General features: G+C 33.3%; 1 protein-coding gene across 14 annotated transcripts in view; it reads right to left on the bottom strand.

The window, feature by feature from the left end:
* The window catches only part of LOC105325881 (inositol 1,4,5-trisphosphate-gated calcium channel ITPR1), a 70510-nt gene extending 53653 nt beyond the window's left edge, over nt 1-16857 (bottom strand). For 11 of the 14 annotated variants that reach the window (XM_066081218.1, XM_066081216.1, XM_066081217.1 and 8 more), the window contains exons 1-5: nt 16514-16857; nt 12617-12687; nt 3544-3668; nt 2836-2922; nt 408-566 (exon numbers count right to left, since the gene is read on the bottom strand). In XM_066081218.1, the coding sequence (XP_065937290.1) occupies nt 408-566; nt 2836-2922; nt 3544-3668; nt 12617-12687; nt 16514-16596 (525 nt within the window). In that variant the 5' untranslated portion in view covers nt 16597-16857. The remainder of the gene's footprint in view (nt 1-407; nt 567-2835; nt 2923-3543; nt 3669-12616; nt 12688-16513) is intronic. The other 3 variants (XM_066081226.1, XM_066081228.1, XM_066081227.1) reach the window with 1 other exon arrangement.
* Between the last annotated feature and the right edge of the window lie 4035 nt (nt 16858-20892).

Below are 20892 nucleotides of genomic sequence, written 5' to 3'. Positions count from 1 at the left end.
TTGACAAAAAAGGAAATTCTATTGACCTTTTATGTACAAACAGACAGCGAAAACCTACAGGCCCATGTATAAATTATTTCTTTACTACTGATGAGGACTAGTATTGAACATGTTGAACGGCAGAAAACAGATGTATGCCCTTTCAGTTCTTCATATGGAACCTGCATTTATTATGTTGCATAAACATCGGGGGTCCAGATATAAAGATAGAACACCGACTGTCTAAATTTGTAGAAGGGCTCGACCTTAAACCATGTATTAGGTATATACTTACAGCGTCCCCCGACTGTCTGAGTTTGTAGAAGGGCTGGATATAGAACCTTGTATTAGGTATATACTTACTTCCCCCGACTGTCTGAGTTTGTAGAAGGGCTCGATGTTTAACCATGTATTAAGTATATACTTACAGCGTCCCCCGACTGTCTGAGTTTGTAGAACGGCTCGATATAGAACCAGGAACCCTCGTTCCCCGGTACGTCCAGTGTGACCCTCATGGCATTCTTCTCCAGGAGGGCCGGCAGTCGCTTGTTCACTGTCAGGTACTTGTTGCTCTTAAGATGCAATAACTAGAAAAATAAAACAAAGATATATATTTACAATTCATAAATACTGTGGAATCATTTTAATTCGTGGGGGTCAATGGCTGTGGGTAGCCCAAATTTTCCTGAATCATTGGGATGTAATTTTGTTGGTAGCAAGTTCTATTTCGTAAATAAATACTGAACAGATGCTTGTATATAGGTTCATAAGGATGTAAATTTGTGGGAAAGGATTACCCACAAAAGCCACAAACATTGGTCCCACATGAACAATGTTGTTTCCATACAATACAAAATCTACATAATTATGTTTAAAAGATAATAATGATATTTCATTTCACTGCACCCACACTTGAAATCTTTTATTTCACTTAGTATTTGTCACTTTCCCATCCTTTATCTAAGACAGGATGGACTTACAACACTTGCACACCCTAGCTGTCTCAGTATTAATATACCTGATACCTGTGACATCTATCATACTCACTATATCAGTATCACACCTGTGTTTGTGACACTTGCCACACCCAGTAACTGTAAACTATTCTTATAGATTATACATTTATTAAATTGTATCTGAAATTGTGTTAACTTGAGTAAATTTTTTGAGAATATATATATATAGATTTATCAATTTTACCGAACTGATCAAAGATTGTAAGCCTTTTAATATTATTCTACAAGCATAACATATAGTGACATTTACAGTCAAATTTCAGTAAATTTTTTACTGTGTACAAACTTTAAGGCTTAAGCTTGCATTTTTTTGCATTTACAACGAATATTTAAAGCCATTGTAAATTAAATCAATTTGCAACTTGTACAGTAAAGTTCACAATGCCTTAATTATTAAGACTACTTTACTGGCTGAGAAGTCAGGGATTAATTTATTCATGAAAAAAATATGTGAAATAAATGTAATTTTTTTTTCATTTTAATTCACTCCAAGATTTAGTGTGTCTGTCATTATGGGGGAAAAAAACCAATGCACAACAACAAAGCTGTTTAAAAGCTCTATTGAGCTACTTACATAAAATATTAGATAATGGAGAAGTCTGGCTCCAAAAAAAATAAACTCCTGATTGGAAGTTGCAGCCAGCTCATACAGATTCTTCAATACGGTACATGTAATATACTGCTGAATAGTTCCATTGACAACTCTCAATATACAATTACCTGGTTATCCAAGGCTTAATTAGGTGATTCAGCCATCTGTATTGTACCATTGTTTACTTTCTTCCAATACACAAGTGTTTCAAACAATAATATTCTGTACATTAGACTATACAATTATAAGTGAATATCACGCTAGTGACGCTACCTAACTCAATCATTTCATTTCTCTATCTACTGGGCCTATATGAGGTGTTAAAGGCAATAAATTTTCATAGAAGAGGAGTTACGTATATAAAAAACATAAATGAGCCACAAAAAAAATAGCTTCTTGGAAAAACAAAATTCAAATCTGCAGTTACATATCTAATCAATGAATGTTTTATTTTCTAGTCTTCTCATTATTACGGTATGTGTCAGAGTCTTAAATATTCCTGGAAAAGCGTCCTTATCTCAAACAACACAAAACCTAGATCATATGTGTCAAATCAGCTGGTATTTCTTAATCTTCCTTCAGCCTGGTACCTGACAAACAGATGTGAATCAGGTATAGCTGTCACAGGGAATTAACCATTATGTAATCTGAACATCAGACATATCATGATATCACATTTACCTGCATGGGTTTACCTGGGTAACCTTATTAAACTTGTTTAGACAATTTTGTAGCCAGTTCAAAAGTTTGCAAGACACTTGTAAATTTATGTACATGTATCAAACGTATGTAAATGTATCGCTAACTCTATCTATTTATGTTGACTTTACTGCATTTGAAGTGCATACGGTTACATATTCACTCTAATACTGGTACTCTCCTCTATAACTAAGAAGTGACATGTCATGACCTTTTACATGTACACGTGCTCTTACCTTGTATCACTACAATGTTTGCACATTACTTAACTTCAAATGCACTTAAATGCATGCACTCACACTAAATACAAGTGCACTGTTCAGCAATACAAGTGCACGTAATATGCAAGTGGACTTCCACAATGCATGTACAGGTGCACTTGTCTTCATACAAATGCACTGCATTCAATGCAAAAAAATTCAAGTATTAAAAACAAGTACCGGTACAATGACTTGTAGTGTTTATCTGTTATCAAAATGAATTGATATTTTCCAACTTATAAATGAACTACAAGGTACTGTATGGAGTTGGATTTCTGTGTCTGCTTACTTGTATGACATTTCCATATTGCACTGTGTTTCCAAGTTGTTTCTTATACTCAGATTCATTTTGTTTCTTCTCTAACTCAGCAGCACTCTGCAATCAATAAAACAATTGATAGATTGTGATCTAGATGTACGTGAAAGTAATATATTTACACACCGTCATTCTGTCTTTATCGTCAATCTAAAATACATTTGTCAATACCTTTTTTCCCTCATTCCATCAATAACTGTTATTAATATTAATTTTGTTTTAATGCATACATGCATTTCTATCCTATAAAAAATTTATTCACATGTTACATTCTGCATTTAATTTGGAAACAATGTGAAAGTTGAGCTTCCAGCAATATAGGCTGAAAATTTTTTGATACTGAATTGGTAAATTATTGATTTGTAGTATACTTCATAATTGGAAAACATGAAAATTTATGAGCTTTTGTAATTTTTTTTTTTTTAAGAAAAGCAATTTAGAGGCTCTGATTGAAGCACAGCTTACATTGCTGTCATCCTGTACAAAAACTGGTTAATCATATATGTTCTGATACACCATGCAATCTCTCTCTAGGTCAAATCCAACACTTTGTTTTAGCCTTATTCTCATGTAGGTTATAGTTAAATGAAGAACACATTTGAGAGAGTAAAATTCTACACAACAAATTCATAATTCTTTAAGCAATGCATGAGCTCATATTGCTGTAGACAGTGACATTACGTGGAGTTTCTTTAGCAGGACGGTATCGGAGCAGGAAGTGGTCGAGTTGGTCCCAGACCGCTGGGCCTGCCGGAACTGTTTCTGGGCCGAGTATCGGTTACTGGGGCAGATCTTGAACAGACAGTCTGAAGAAGTACAAATAAAGAATATATGTACATGTACATATTATACTATATTTACAGGAAATCTTTAAAAGTCCAATTATAGACAGAAATATCATTACATGTATAGCAACAGGGTGGTCTGTAAAAGTCTATTTATAGCTGATTATGGACTACTGTAAACATACTACATGTAGATTTGGCTGTGTATTCTATTTAGCGCTTTTGGCGGAATGCGGCCTCTGCTAAATCAAGTACATCGCTATATCAATGCTACACATCTATGTATAAGAATAGTCAAATTCAGGAATACGCTAATTCAAATCCACGCCAACTGGTTTGAAAACTAATTTCCGCCAAATATTGTACACGCCAAATATAATACGTTTACAGTATCTTCACATCATAATAGACTATATAAATCATGACACGTGATCCCAGTAAATCACAGTAAACCCACAGATCCTTTAACTTTGCTATAAACAAGTTTTATCGTACAAAGTATTGGTCAGCAAAAGAAGAAGAAATTTTTCTTTTCCTTAAAATAATTTCAAATAAGAAAGAATTTTAATAAAATAAAATGAAGTACATTCCTCAAATTCCTCTAAATCATCTAATCATGCATCTATACTGCATTATCACTTTTAAAGTTACAAGCTTGAAACCATAAAAAAATCACTCAACATCTCTTTTTATGTGCTCTAGCTAACAAATAAAATAAAATTGTTGTAAAAAAGATTGAGAGAAAATTTCCCTGGTGTCCTTTTTACTCATCATTAAAAACTTTAATCTCATAAAATTGCCAGTCAAATAAGGTGGAAACTCCCTACGGCATTTATAATGAACTCTTTTACCCACTTTTTGCTCAAAATAAAAACAAAATTAATCACCACTGCAACCAAATAAATATAATTCAGTTTTCACTTTCAGGATGTTAGAATTCTACAAGATTATAAAGCTGACTAATAACTTGGCTTCTAGAATATTGACCACACCATACAGGTATAAATTGGTAGAAACCCTCTAGAAAATATTGAAGTCGATTATTATTCTAGGGTAAAATGTTCTACATTTAATCTAAATTGGCAGAAACCATCTGGAAAATACTGGAGAGTTGATTATTATTCTACAGTATAATGTTCTACATTGAATCATACAAATGTACATTTTTATTCTTTAAGATATTCTAATGAAATATCATACATGTAATTAACATTTTCTCTCTTCTTCAAATACCAAGGAATAATTTTGATCTCACATTTTATAATATACCTTTGAATTATTCAATGCTTACTTTCTTGTCACTGTGTATAATATCTTGTTGATTTAATGTTGTTGGTAATAAATGTGCTCATAAAATGATTGTTGTCCATTTTGTGTAAGCAGACTCTGGTAATTCAAATGAATGCAGATTCATCTATGATCCAACACAATTGTTTAGAGTTGCATCAAGTAACAAGTGATGTACAATAAAAGATGAACAAGATATCTGTGAGCCAATGCTCACTAGTGATACCCCCGCTCTGATGTGAATATGCAAAATAAGCAAAGTCGACATTTAACAGAAAGCTGGCATCCGATTGGTACAGAAATATATCCCACAATATGGCATGCCTAAACAAATAGTGTGTTAAAATTTCAAGCATCTGCGATAAATAGCTGCTGAGAAATCTTTGAGGAAAATTTGTTTGAAAATTTTGGCTAAAAATAAACAGTAATTATTTAACAGGAAGTTGACGTCCGATTGATACAAAAATATATCCCACAATATGGCATGCCAAAACAAACACTGTGTAAAAATGTCAAGCATCTGCGATAAATAGTTGCTTAGATAAACGCGACAGAAACTTTTGTAACGGACGGACAGACGGACAGACAGACACACAAGGGTAAAACAGTATACCCCCTCTCCTTCGGAGGGGGGGTATAATTAAATCACAAACTTGATACACATATTTACTAAGTGGCAGTTAACAAAAATGTTCGTTATCTCAGTTTGTATAGTCAAACTTCATTATCTCAAACTAAATGGGGCTGGTTGAAAACTTCGAGATATCCAAGTATTTGAGATATCAAGGGTAAACTGCATAGAGTATAAGTGGTTGGGATTTACAAATAACTTCGACATATCCACTCTATTTGAGATATCAGTGTTCAAGTTCCCAAAGTTCAACTGTATTTAAAAAAATTGACATCTAAGATTTGTCAGTCAGATATTGTGCTATATAAATCATGTCATAATTTTTCTACTCAAAAACCTCAGAGCGAAACCCTTTAAGAGAAGCGGCAAAACCTTAGGTGTATTTACATCTAAAAGTATGAATATCAAGTACTGTGCTATGAATATAATATAATGTCCTAATTTTTTCTACAGAGACTTGAACATGTTGAACATCAAAGTACAGTAAAACCCCCAATAATGGAAAAAACTCAGCTCATTATTTAAAAAACAAGTGATGTCTCAAAGTTTGTCAGTGAGATTCTGTGCTATATAAATATTACAATGCCATAATTGATCTAATCAGAAACATGTAATTGAAACCCTGAAAAGCACCCAAACTAGTGCAGTGAGGTTTTTTTTTATTTACATCTTTAAGTACATACATCAGATATTGTGCTATATGTATACATGTATAATATAATGTCATAATGTTTCAATCTTGAACATATAAGTGAAACTCAGATATTGTGTAAAATATATTATATAAAGTCATAATATTTTTGCCAATAAACATCTAAGTAAAACCCTTAGTAGCGGCAAAACCCAGTGCAGTATTTTTACTGTCTAAATTTACGTCTAAAAGTACATACTGAAGAAGCAGAAATATTCGTTGAGGATTTAATTTCGTTATTTTCGTTGATAGTATAAATCAGCGAAATTAAATCCATGACGAATTTTAAACCCAGGTATTAATGATAACAAAGAGATTACGATATGACGAAATTAAATGCTAACGAAATTGCATTTGGTTTAAAAACAACGAAATTTTGACCCAACGAACATATGTGCTTTTACAGTAGTACATTTTTCTATGTATTCATAACAATGTGACAATTTTTCTACTCTTGAACATCTTTAGTGAAAACCCAAGTAGCGCTTTCCTTTTATCTCTAGACTTCCTGGTTAACCTCATGCAACAGGGAAGAAAAACCGATCGGAGAATGCCAACAGGAAATATACACTACAGAGTGGCTACAAGGGGCTGGTGCCGAAAATCAAGGGAAAAAATCCCCTGTAGTAAATGTTTAATGCCGATTGTGCTCTCAGCTTTGATAATGGGACAAAGAGCAAGCATTAGAGATGAAACAGAAAATCTCAAGCAATACTGTTTATATCGGCAGTATAAACAAAGCTATCTATTATGTAATGCTACATACAATCGCATATGTTTGATATTAAACAACAATAGACGTAGACCCAGCTCTGCAACTGTTTGGGTGCTAAAATGCAAAGAATTTTCATATACCATCATAGTGATACATAATAAAATGCAGAAAATATTTCAAAAATTTAAATGAACATATACACGTATATTGCAGACTACCGGCGAAAAACAGTCCTTACAAGTATTTTTCATTGATTGTACTAGGTTTAGTCCTTAGTGCAATCCAGGATCTTCTTGCAAATATCCTACTTTATGAGAAGCTTTTTGCAAATAATTAAGACCTATTTGCTGAATTCAAATGTAATGTCTGACATCTTTAAAAGATATATAAGTCTTCATCTTACAGATGAATATATGCTTAGAGAAATCTAATGAAGATTGCATGCAACGATTTAAACCATCAGACGGTAAAAACCTTGAACTTGCATTGAAAACAATTTGTTTATTTTGAGAAGGAAGAAAAACCAGATCTCAAATGAGAAATAAAGCAACTGTTAGTTTCTGCTTTCACTCAATTACTTCTCTCTGAGTGAGGAGCCATTAGAAACATGACTACCCCTGCCAAAGCTATTGGTATTATTAGGGAAAATCTCATTACCAAGTTGCATATATATCATTATGTCATCATTCAGCTCAGGTCTGACATGCAAGCTTTTTTGCAGATATCCCCCTTTTCAAGCTTCCAAAAGGTAATTAAATAAAAGCTATATAATATACTGCATTTCCTCAGGAATAAAATGCATTGTACATGTTACAGAGAGGGCCAACTCTAGAAATCGCAGTTCTCACTAGATTACAAACCCCTATACTCTTGTCAGATGACAATATGGGTTTTAATAATCATCTAAGCATCAAAAATATTACATGAGGGCAAAGAACTCTTTCTACTGATGATTTATTCAACAAACTTCAAAATATAAAAGAGACAGATGGTTGCTCCAAATCAATAATATATGTGGATGGGAGTTTGATAACGTAATCTAACAAATTCTTGAAGATAAGCTAAGAAATTATTTGCTAGATCTTTTCATAAGTTTAAACGTAAACAAAATAAAACATTTACTGACAAACAAGAACATTCACCCTTCGGAATAAATAGTCGTTTTACCGGTAATGAATATTTGCCAGTATCGAATAATTTTTAGAAAAACGGTGTTAAGGTTTTAAAAAATCCAAGCTAGGTAATTATAATACAGAAATAAATATTCTATCAGTGTGTGGAGTTGTTTGACATTTGCATGATTATTTACCGTATTGTTTACAAATTAAAAAGGTGACCTAGATACGAACTACAAGGCAGAAAAAACGAAAGTGTGAAAACAATTAAACCTGACTATGAAAATAAGTTTGTTATCCACCCCTTTTTAGTGGATGATAAGTAATTATAATCCAATCCGTTTAATGAGACTAAGCATCATATCAAATAATAATGGAGCTTTGAATGAAATTACGACTTCAAATAAAACCATGTGTAGTTTTCCTAGTGTCGATTCATTGCGACAGAAGTATTATTTGGCTGCATATATTGATAGATATATGGGCAAAACAAAGGCAAATGGCAACTACTTATCATCAATTACTATTATAAAGTGTTTTCATGAAAATTCAATTTCATAAAGTAACGCAAAATGAAAACTGTTCAAGTCCAGTTTCAATTTGACAGGAAAACAGTACAATAAAAATAACGATTACATTATTTGTTTAAATAACATATTTCCAAAATCATTTTTCCTTCTTCATTTAATAACATTTATAAGTCTATTGACATGTACCCAAAATTTTCGGTCAGAAGTGATAGAGGGCGCTTGATTTGATACTGGAAAACGTATTCGAAACTAGGAAAATGGAGGGGGTGTTGAAACTAATATCTCAGTAATTCATCCTTTATATTTTCGGAAGTTTGATACTACAGTTTAGAAGGACAAAGAAACGTGATTTAAACAAAAAAATAAAATTATTTGGTATTCCGTTAATATTAGTCGCATGTACAACAAAACCGCATACTGATTCGTTACCGGTAAAGTGACTGTACAATTGAACTCTACAAACTGGACTTGGCTTGATACTAGAGAAAAAGAGAAAGCCTTGAAGCCAACAATATCAAATGTAGACATGTAGAAGAACTAAAGAGATGGGGTACACTGGAACAGTGCATTATCACCGACAAAGGACCAGGTGGAGCGAACTTGTGGGGGGCTTACATTTGTCTGTCCTACAAGGGATGAGGAGAAGATGGAAACATAATACATTGGTTTCACTTTTAACCATATATAAAGTTAAATAAAGTAGTAGCTGTATTTGTCAGCAAAGGATACAAATCTATCAAATCCTTTCTCAGTTATATTCCATATTACAATATTTTATATAGAGTGATCATGCAAATAAATGCAACGCCTCCAATTAATCAAAATTTACATGTGAAAATGTTCACATCCACATGTACATGCCCTGATAGTTTTTCTGAGAGAGAGAGAGAGAGAGAGAGAGAGAGAGAGAGAGAGAGAGAGAGAGAGAGAGAGAGAGAGAGAATCTTATTTCTATTAGCTGAAATTGTAGAGATGTGACTGAGGTGAGATTTTCAATAGATCTAGCTGCCACTTTTGTCAGGAGATGAACTGAAGCCAGTAATGACAGTTTTTTCCTATAATATATATTTACTCTTGCACTTGTCACCTTTGTCTGATGATCAATTCTATATTGATCAGTTATAGTCTGTACATTTTAGACCTAGTGGTGACACACTAAATATGTGGTATGTAAAAGTCAATACATGTACCTGTACATAGATATATATATATAAATTTATAAAACACTAAAAAGAACTTGATACTGCATTTTTATCTGCTTGTGTATGATTTATAAACTCTGAATCATCCACGATATTTGGGGAAATCATGCATTTTAATCCAATGTATAAATTCACATCCCGTCCTATTCAATGGCTATTCCATTATACATGCATGTACTATAAATTTTGTACATGTGCATATTATTTACATGTAAATTTAAGTTATGTTGATATACTGTAAAAGTGGTTATTTACGCTGGTGTTTAAGTACCCATTTTCTATGGTCATACAATACTCGTGGGTATTAAATACAAGGATGTGTGATATATACCACTCTAAAATGTTGAGTTTTTGGCCATATATGCGGGGGTATTTTACACGGTTTTAGGCCTTCTGCGTAAATACCGTAGTGTAAATTTCCCCCATGCGTAATTAACCACTTTTACAGTATCACTTATGTGTCAATAGCTCATACATGTATAAGATCAAGATACATGTATTTTTTAGGAATCCCAAATCTAACATCAGATACAAATGTGACACATGGACTGACCATTGCTGGGAGCTATAAATATTCTATGCTTAAACTCTTTATGACTTTAGCCATAAACTGAGATATCCTACACAAACACACTGAAAACTTGAGAACCTGATGAAAAAAACTCCTGAGATATCAAACATACAGCTAACTTATGATACTCTGTACAGTGGGTCTGTATGCAGATTTGTGCATGTTCTATGTACAGCAAAACTCGGTTATAACGAAGTCACTGGGACCAAAGAAATTACTTCGTTATATCCGTAATTCGTTATAACCGTATAAGAAATTCATTAAATTTACATAGCTGGGGATCCAAGATGACTTCGCTATATCCGTGAATTCGCAATATCCATGTTCGTACTAAACGAGTTTTACTGTATTTAAAGCTATGGATGCCCCATGCTGCATAGAGAATGACCTAGTAGAATTGGCATGATCTAGTCCAGAGCTCCTGCTTTACAATGAGAATCTCAGCAGTACTGCACTGTTTGATTGGAAGTGACAGAAGAAAGTTATGTTTGTAAACAGTTACAGTGATAATATGTCTGTAGATATTTCTATCTCTTCCCCTTTGCTTGTGTAGGTAGCTTCATGACTGAACATTGTTTTGTGTGTCAATTGTTTCTAATTCTGTGTTGCAATAAATAAAACAAAACAGGATGGAAGATTTTTTATGAATTAACTAAGCTAAAAATAACAAGTCTTTGATGTAATACCAGGTAATTCCAGGCAGGCATAAAAAAAAACACTACATGTATTAAAATCATGATAATAGATAAGAAGGTTAATCTGAATGCTGAAGCTTCCTCAATCTTTATCTTCAATGTCACTCATCATTTCAAAATTCCAGTAAATGTGCAATTTTCTGTCAGTTCACAGCCTTGACTTAACTTGATAAGAATACCAAATTTTGAGATTAAATCATTAACAGGGCACACTTTATCACTGTGAGGATATATCAGAGTAAATCTGTCAAAATATTTAAGTCATAAATCACTACTGGCAAATAAATTGTGATCAATTAGAGAGTTTTGGGGGGATATGTCCTTATTGACCTAGGCATACATAACATGCTACTGCTGGTGTTATCTTGATACAGTTGTATTTTTTTAATTCCCTGTGTTTCCCATAACCTCTATTTACCCTGACCTTTATTTTTCTGTAGATGGCACTGAGTCTTAACATTTATCTAATGCCAAGCTCCCTGTCTGTAACATTTAATACACAACCATCAATGTATGTATATATATACTGTGGGAGAAATGTCATTTAAACCTGTTTTTTGTTATAGTTGCTTTAAGGTCTGTTTATTAGACTAATCATCATGATCACAAAATGTTAAAAGTATAATGATCATCATTTTTAAATTCTATCTACCTATAGTGCTCAAGTAGTTTCGGGAACTAAAGGTTGCAAGTTATCTTTTTTCGAAAGACAAAACTCAGCTTTATGTGTACAGTGTATGACCAAATATTTTTCAGTTACATCTGACTATAAAATATATTACCACTCTGTACATTCATTAGAAATTTGCTTCGTTAAAAATACTTTTGAAAAGGGTTGAAAAGCACAAAAGTTCTTGGACAAAATTTGAGGAAAAATGTGTATTACTGAACAATTCATTAAAAAAACATATTTCATTCCAGCTGCAGCAAGCATAACCTCTCTTATCAAAGGGACAATGTACTATAAAATCTTCTGAGGTATAGAAGGACATTCTAACTTAAGGTTAATTATTAATTTTATCATTATTCATAAAAAAAAACCCCAATAAAATCAAGTATAATTTCATAAATATTTTCTTTCCCAAAATTGTCATCTAAATGCGTAGTGAAGTGGGTTAAAGTGTTCACTATGGATCTGTAAGTTTTGATGAGTCTGAATCACAATGGGATTTTTAAATTTTATCTTTCCTTGTTTTTGATATTGTAAATATTGTAAAATTTGAAAATTCTAAACCTTAAATTAATGTCTTAAGGTAAAGACTAGAAAGGGGCAGAGTACTTAAGGCTAAGAGGGGGCATTCTCAATTTTTGCGAGGACGGCCTGCATGTTTTCTTTGAGGATCGATCGATCTACACTGTGTCTTCTTATCACTGTATCTTCTGATCGATATAGAAATCTATCTATATACTGTGAGTTCTTATACAACTTATTAACGCTACCTAATTACAAGAAAAATTAATAACTACAGGACACTGCCAAGATCCCTCATTCCTCTCTGTTCATTTCTATCACACAGTAATGACATACACACCTCTGAACTTCTTGGGAGGGTTGTTCAAGTCCCCAGCATCAGGCTGAACCACGCACCTGTCATCTACCAACCTGTAAGGCAAATCAGGAACTGTATTAATCAATATGAGTACCATTACATGTAGATAAAATACAATGTATCTGATAAATTTCAAACTATATAGAAAGATTTGTAAAATGAATTCTGACAAATTCATACTATAGATTCCAAATTAAACTCGAGGAATTATTATCTGCGTAAAATCGCGAGGAGCACCCTTCGCGAATTTTAAAATCTCGCCATTATTTTTCAAGAGTTGAGAACTTTGAGAATTTAAATAAGGATAAAAGTTCCACCTTCGCGATTTTATATTCTTGGGATTTGATACAAAACAGCGGGATTGTGGAATTAAGTACTTGCGTAATATAAGGAATTTACAGTATTTGGAGTTCATGTATATATACAATATACACATATATATATATCAAATGTTTATAGGTTTAGTTTGCTTACACAGGGCTCTTGATAATTTTGAAACAAAGAGGTGAATCAGTCATTTCAAGAGGCTGTTTACCAATTTTTTCAAATAGTTTATTTTGTTAATTATAAAATTTTAATCCACTAATTCTGATAAAAAAAATGAAGAAATATTGCAACCTGTTCTAACTGAAAACCCATGCAGTTGCAATTTCTGAATTACCATATTATTTTCATACTAGCTGTTTTAAATTTGACACAAAAGCTAGTAGATCGAAATCTGTGAATGTCTTATCATTGGACTCATCAGCCATCGTTAGCCTTGTGACTGGAATACTCATTCTAGGACACACAAGATGTATCTTCCATTATTCACCAATTTTCATTTTTCTTTCTCCCAAATGTGAAGATTTCCACTGTGTAATTAATTATATAATTCCATAATTATATGCTACTTCATTTGGATTTATAGGTTCAATAGAAATTACATACTGTGGAATAAACATTGTTCGTGGGGGACCAATGTTCGTGGCTTTGTGGGTAACCCTTGCCCACGAATTTACATCCCCATGAACGTATATGCAAGCATATGTTTAATTTTTATTTTAAAATGGAATTTGCTACCAACAAATTTACCTCCCCATGAACCAAGAAAAACCTTGGCAACCTAACCACGAGCATTGACCCCCACAAATGAAAATGATTCCACAGTACTATGACTTTATGCATTTAATTGCATTTTGCATGCTATCATAAGGAAAATCCAAAATATTTTATCTTCAAAAATAGCCTGATATTGTACCTTGAATTATTTTTAGCAGAAACACTGGTTTAGATGAAAATAAATAAGGAAAAAATCGATGATCATGGAAATTTATCTAAAATTAAGAGACACCTCATGTGTCCTTAAATCTGTAATGAATGATATGACAGCTCTCTCATATTGAATCTTAGAGTACACAAACTGCAATCATGTGCAGATCACCTTAATATTCTACCAACACTTGGAAACTTTCACTCCATCAAGCTTATCACTGAGGAGTAAGACACCGGCACGATTCTTTACATAACCTTTATTTATCAAATTAACATTTCTGTACCAAAAAAAGCCATTGAACGGCACATTTTCTCTGATCACCTTCGCCCTCCCACACACAACAGTGATTTATGACCAAGCCTCAATCTTTATCTCACACTACTTTGTCAACATTCTTATACCTGAACCCATCAATTTAATAAAAAGAAAGAGTACAATAGATATATCTTAAAGAACTTCTTTTTTTATTGAACTTAATCATTATTAGCAACTTTTATTGATTTCGTTTGTAAAATACCCCAGTAAACTAAATTCCTGATTCTACACTTGGTAAAGGATTCTAAATCTTGATCTCACCAACATCAATGAATTTCTTATATTCCATTGCATCTTTGAAATTTTGTAAATTTATATTAAGACTATTAATGCTCTGCCAGGGGAGTGGTTATTGAATATTCTGCGATTACTTCTAAGAAGTTACGGATATATATTGAAAAAAAAAGTTCGCTCAAAGATCTTGTTGCATAACTCAAGATTGATAAAAAACCAATCTTTATAAATAAGCAAGCAGGAGGTGGAATCTATGATATACACAACTCCGCATGGAGTAAGAGATCAGATCATGAAAAAAAAGACAACTCCAAGGCTCACATTAATCAAGCTTATGTAGCACTAACTTTGTCAATCTTTCTACACCTCCCTATTTCTTGTGCTTATCAATAATAATGAAAATATATTTAAAAGGGAAAAGTCTTGATCTACCTCAGCCATGTAATGTGAATTACAAAAAGCGAATTACAATGGATGAAAATAAATTCAAGTCCCTTCAGACAAAATTGAATGGGGTCTCCCTAGTGGAGTTAATTTTACAACTCAGTTAAGGACAAGATTCTCGAGCACCACCTACAGATTTCAGTTCAACATGACAAGTACACAGCAGGTACACATCCTTTAAGTGTGTAAACCTCTCTTGTTTACACTCCAGCTAGAGATCAATAACATAAAGGGCGACCCTCATCATTTCTGATTTGTGGCATAATAAATTTAGAGAGATGTTCAAGGTTTTTAAAATTTTGAAACACATTTTATCTCTTCTGATGGTACGATTCACTTAATATACACCTGAATGCGATACGCCCAATGCAAATGCCCTTCTTGGCTGCATGTAGAACACTGTTTTGTATCAGATCAGATGAATTGCATTGCCAAATACTTTTCTTTTTAGTTTAGACAATTGAAACATATTTTTTTTTAAATTAACAATTCAAAGTTTTAAACTCAATTTGAAAATAAAAAATGTATTTTAGGGTTATATTTAATTCCTATTTGTACTGCAAATGTACAATTCTCACATTTACATCTTTAAGTTGTATCCTGTCAAAAGATGTTACATACACTACCATATACTAAAATGTTTGATAATTTTTATATACACTGTATGAAATTTAATCAATTATCAATTTTAATAACACTTTATACATGCTGTCTCCAACTTGCTAGACTAAAGTATTTTAAGTAAATTTCTGATAAGAATTTAGGTGTGTGTGTTGGGTGGGGGGGGGGGGTATTTCAAACAAGACCCTGATGTACCATTCTTGCAACAAACAATGTGTGCTTAACATAATTGTAGGCATATGTAAACTGGAAGAAATCAACCACAGACCCTCATAACCCAGTGGTTACCTTAGCCTTGATGCTAACATTAAAACAAATGAGAATTATAGGATAGCCATACAATGATCACCAGAGAGAGAGCTAAATAAGCTAACGACCATGAAGAAGAAAGCACACCTGGGGCATGTTAGATTTGATTGTCACTGACAGGGTTTGTCTGTAGATGGGCCTGCACTCAATCACCACAGGGACCACATCACTACAACAAAGGGGTCTGGTCAACTCTGTTACTCACACATGTTTATATCCTCTAAGAACACTGAACATCACCAAAAAAAATGATACACTGCACTGCAAAAAGCATGAATGGGCACAGCAAATTCTAGACAGTGAGGCAGAGCATAAAGACTGGGAGTTATTATCTAAATATATCAGTATATACAATCTACACTGCTACTTGTAGTAATGCATCTTGATTATAATAGAAAAGATTAAATAAAAGGAAAAGTGTTTTTCTTCGTGGATTGAACTACTAAATTATTTTTTGAATTATTTTACGTATGCTCTTCACTAAAATGTCAGGATTAACTCTCTATCTAAATCTTTGTTTACAACATAATTGTTTCATTCTCTTCTCAGGAGATGTAACCGCAAAGCGGATAATCAAATTACACAACTTGAGCTACTGTGTCGCTGCGATTTTCTGATGACAAATGGAGGAAATTCGAACCGGTGCAAGTCTTGCATTTCGGTAGCTCTAGATAGAAAATAAAACAGCTTGACCGACTTACCCAAGGGTGGAGATGAAACCACTGACACCTCCTTCAGCATATAGAGACACAATGTCTCCAAAGTGAAGGACTGTCGCCGACATCTCCGATATATCTCAATCCGAGGACTGTCACCCGACCGTCTGCTTCGCTCGATCTGACATTTCTCACAACTGCAATACTTGACAAAACTAATGCACAAATATTCTTAAAACACCGTTAAGGTTCACAGCTTTAACAGCTGTAATGCGCCTGATTCTATCTTCTGAGAGCACTTTGAAATGCTCTAAATCACAACATTACAGGCCTACAGATCCAACACACGTTCACCGAAATCTCTTCCGCAATAAGAATAATATTTTACTGCGCCCTCTTGTGTTGTGCTGTTTTGCGCGGCAATTTCAAAAATCCAACATCACAATAAAGGGATACAACTCTTGCACATATATCATTTTGTATTAAATTGAACGGGGAAAAGGAACAGGTGAAGCGAACATGTGGGGGGCTTACATTTGTCTGTCCTACAGGTGATGAGGAGGAGATGGAAACATAATACATAGGTTTCACTTAACCATATATAAAGTTAAATAAAGTAGTAGGCTAACTGTATTTGTCAGCAAAGGATACAAATCTATCAAATCTTTTCTCAGTTATATTCCATATTACAATATTTTATATAGAGTGATCATGCAAATAAATGCAACACCTCCAATTAATCAAAATTTACATGTGAAAATGTTCACATCTACATGTACATGATGTACATGCCCTGATAGTTTTTCTCAGAGAGAGAGAGAGAGAGAGAGAGAGAGAGAGAGAGAGAGAGAGAGAGAGAGAGAGAGAGAGAGAGAGAGAGAGAGAGAGAGAGAGAGAGAGAGAGAGAGAGAGAGAGAGAGAGAGAGAGTATCTTATTTCTATTAGCTGAAATTGTAAAGATGTGACTGAGGTGAGATTTTCAATAGATCTAGCTGTCACTTTTGTCAGGAGATGAACTGAAGCCAGTAATGACCGTTTTTTCCTATAATATATATTTACTCTTGCACTTGTCATAGGAGATTTAGTACTTTTGTTTATAAAAACAAAATGCCTATTGTGCAAAATTATGTTTAACAATTCAAATTTCAGATCCTTGTGCCGAACAAACAGGTACAGGTGTTCACAACGTACCTAATACAGGGAAAGACCAAGTATACAATTTAATCTTGCACAGTGGCGGATTCAGGTAGACGACGCGGGAAGGGGGGGGGGGGTGTCGGAATACCCATATTTCGCTTAACAGGGTTATTTTTGCCCCGTATTATTTTCACCCTTTTTCACTTGCAAACGCGTTCGCCCCATTTTCAATCTGCCCAGACAAAGTTGTGTTTGAAGAGAGATAATTGGGAACATTTCAATTCGCCCAGTCTTAAATTGCCCGCTGAAAACAAAAGCAGAAAAGGGATGAAAATAAGACTGGGTCGAATATTTCCCTGCACACTGTAGCCATTCATGTAACTTAATGGTGATACTGATACTAATTTATCTGAAATATTTATGAAAATACACATCACCTATATGTAAGTTACTATATAATAGAGCGAGTGATTAAAGGAACATGGTCACGATTTTGGTCAAAAATTATTTCCCCAGTCTTAATGTTTATAATGCTTCACTAAGGCATTTTTAATAATCATTTCAAATTTGAGTGCCATTTGTTGAGTTATAAGCGAGTTACAGAGCTAACAATTCTTTGTTATGTAAACAAAGCTTTTGTTTACGTTTTAAATGTTGAAGTAAAAATTACATGCAGTTGTAGACCTAAAATGAATGTGTTATACGTTAGGAACTGTTTATTCATGCTCAAAATGAATAATCAGACAGGCAATTCAAGAAAACGATTTTTGACTGGTAAATTGAACCTAAGTAAACAAAAACAGGACACGAGCCTTGTTTACATGACAAGAAATTGTGAGCCCTGTATCTTGCTCATAACTCTACAACTGACTCTCAAATTTTACTTGGTCACTAGAAATGCTTTCTAAAAGCATTATGAATAATAAAAACACAAAAATAGAATTTGACCAAAATCGTGACCATGCCCCTTTAAGGCACCAGTAGCATAGTACTGTAGCATCTGTACAGCTTTCATATGAAACATTTTGTTGAATTCAGTTTTTAATTCAAAAGAGGAATAATTTATTACAAATTTTGTTATCTTGATTTCTTGAGAAAGCACTCAAATTTTAGAAACATAAAAGTTTTCCTCTTCATTGCTGAGATGTGAACAATTTCATTCAAATGCATATGTTTTATCTAAATGTAAAAGACAGGTGTGACAAATTAACTCTATGCATGTATACCACACGTGTACCGCAGTCTAAATAAAATTGCAAGAAATTGTAAAATTTTGTATAAAAAATTACATGTTGTAAATTTTGTATTTACACCGACCAAGTAATTTCAAAAGTAACATCATGACAAAAAGCTAGATTAGTTTGAACTTAATCATCAATTCATCTTGCATTGAATTATATCGCAAATTTATATTAGATCATTTATTAACTTTTTCATTTTCTATACGGGTTCTTTAATTGCGACACGGCCATTTTTTTTCTACTGTGGGGTGATTTTAGGATGTGTCAACGATCGAATACTGTGGAATCATTAAATTTCGTGGGGGCCAATTTTCGTGGATTGCATAAATTTAACAGGTTCGTGGGGACGTAATTTCGTGTATTCTCTTAAACCTATAAAAGAAATATGACTTTATTACCATAACTTATTAATTTGTTAATTCGTGGATGAGAGGTTCCAACGAATTCCACGAAAATTGAGCCACCACGAAATCCAATGATTCCACAGTATTAGTTGAGACGATGCAGAGTTATTCCTCTTGTCGCGAGTCGCAAACTTGAATGAAATACAAACAGCATGATACAACAACTACTACATGTACTACTACTACTCCTACGAGAGAGAGAGAGAGAGAGAGAGAGAGAGAGAGAGAGAGAGAGTTAACAAAAGGTACAATTTATAAGTAAATGACTGTTAGTGTATCTTCACAGCATCTCAACGTTGGATTCACGTCTTGGCTAATGGTTGGTTTTCAATTGACATTTTTTGTGCCAAACGATCGTGAGAATAACTTTATTTTTTTCTTCTGTCTGTTTATATATATATATATATATATATATATATATATATATATATATATATATATATATATATATATATATATATATATATATATATATATAAACACTGCAATATATTTTTTTCAAGTTAGACACAAGTTTCTTTCTCGACCAGAATTCACAGACATATACATGTATGCATTACAACTTGATTACATTATTTGACATTTGCGTTTGATAACAAAGATAACTGGTTTGACGTGGAATAATTTATCATGTTTATCAATATATAATTATAATTTATTATGACACATCATCAGAACCCATGGATAAGATGGCTCGAAAAATATCGATATGTTTCAATACACTTACCAGAGCACATATTTAGTCACTTCTGGCCCCAGTTACTTATTCACTATTAAAACCACGAATGTCCACAGCATTTGAACTGACTAAATTTACAATAACACTAAGCTTGACAAATCTTTTTTTCGGATAAATTAAAATACATAAACGATTAATTCTGCAATTTATTCCCTTTCAAAATGAATCACGATAATGCGGTTTCGATACAAGGATACGATGGATCCAGGAGGATCTATCAAGTAACGTCTTAGATTTAGGGCGACTGAACTTACGGTTCATCACAATCCTACTTTTACCATGTCCACTCACTACCTGACTGGGTTAGATTACAAGTATAAAACGTCACAAAGAAAACAAGTTGTCGATCTCTTCCCAATGAACAGAGATGCTACCAAAATGGCCACTCCGTTAACCATTTGCTCTATCCCATGCAACTGCAAAATCAAAAGCGACAGAGAAAACCCTAATGTTGTAACTAAGTTCATCTGATCTACATAGCTAGGTTAATTATATTACTGTATTATTGTCCTTAAACTCATTAATTCGTATTGATTGTTTTGAGTTTCAGATACTGTAGTATTTGTAAGTTATTATAGCAACAATATAGTTGTCTTCTTTTGACATTGTTCTATTTCATAAAGAAGACAATATGTCATACACTCGGACTGTTCGCCTAAGGCTACCATAATGTCGTATGATTTTCCTGATATGTTGATACAGAGCGTTGAGACCACTAAATGAACACACTACACATGAAAGACCAAGTTCTGTAATTTTTTTTCTCGAGAAAATTAAGTTGCCATCTTTTTGCTTTTAGTCGAATTATATAGAGTAGATCTACAATTCACTTGGTTATGACATAGTCATTACACTTTTCCCCACGGAAAGCACTTTAAAACTGTACGCTAGCTGCCGTGGGAA

Source organism: Magallana gigas, chromosome 4, assembly GCF_963853765.1.
Source record: "Magallana gigas chromosome 4, xbMagGiga1.1, whole genome shotgun sequence".
NCBI lineage: Eukaryota > Metazoa > Mollusca > Bivalvia > Ostreida > Ostreidae > Magallana > Magallana gigas.
This window is presented reverse-complemented; position numbering and strand designations above follow the sequence as displayed.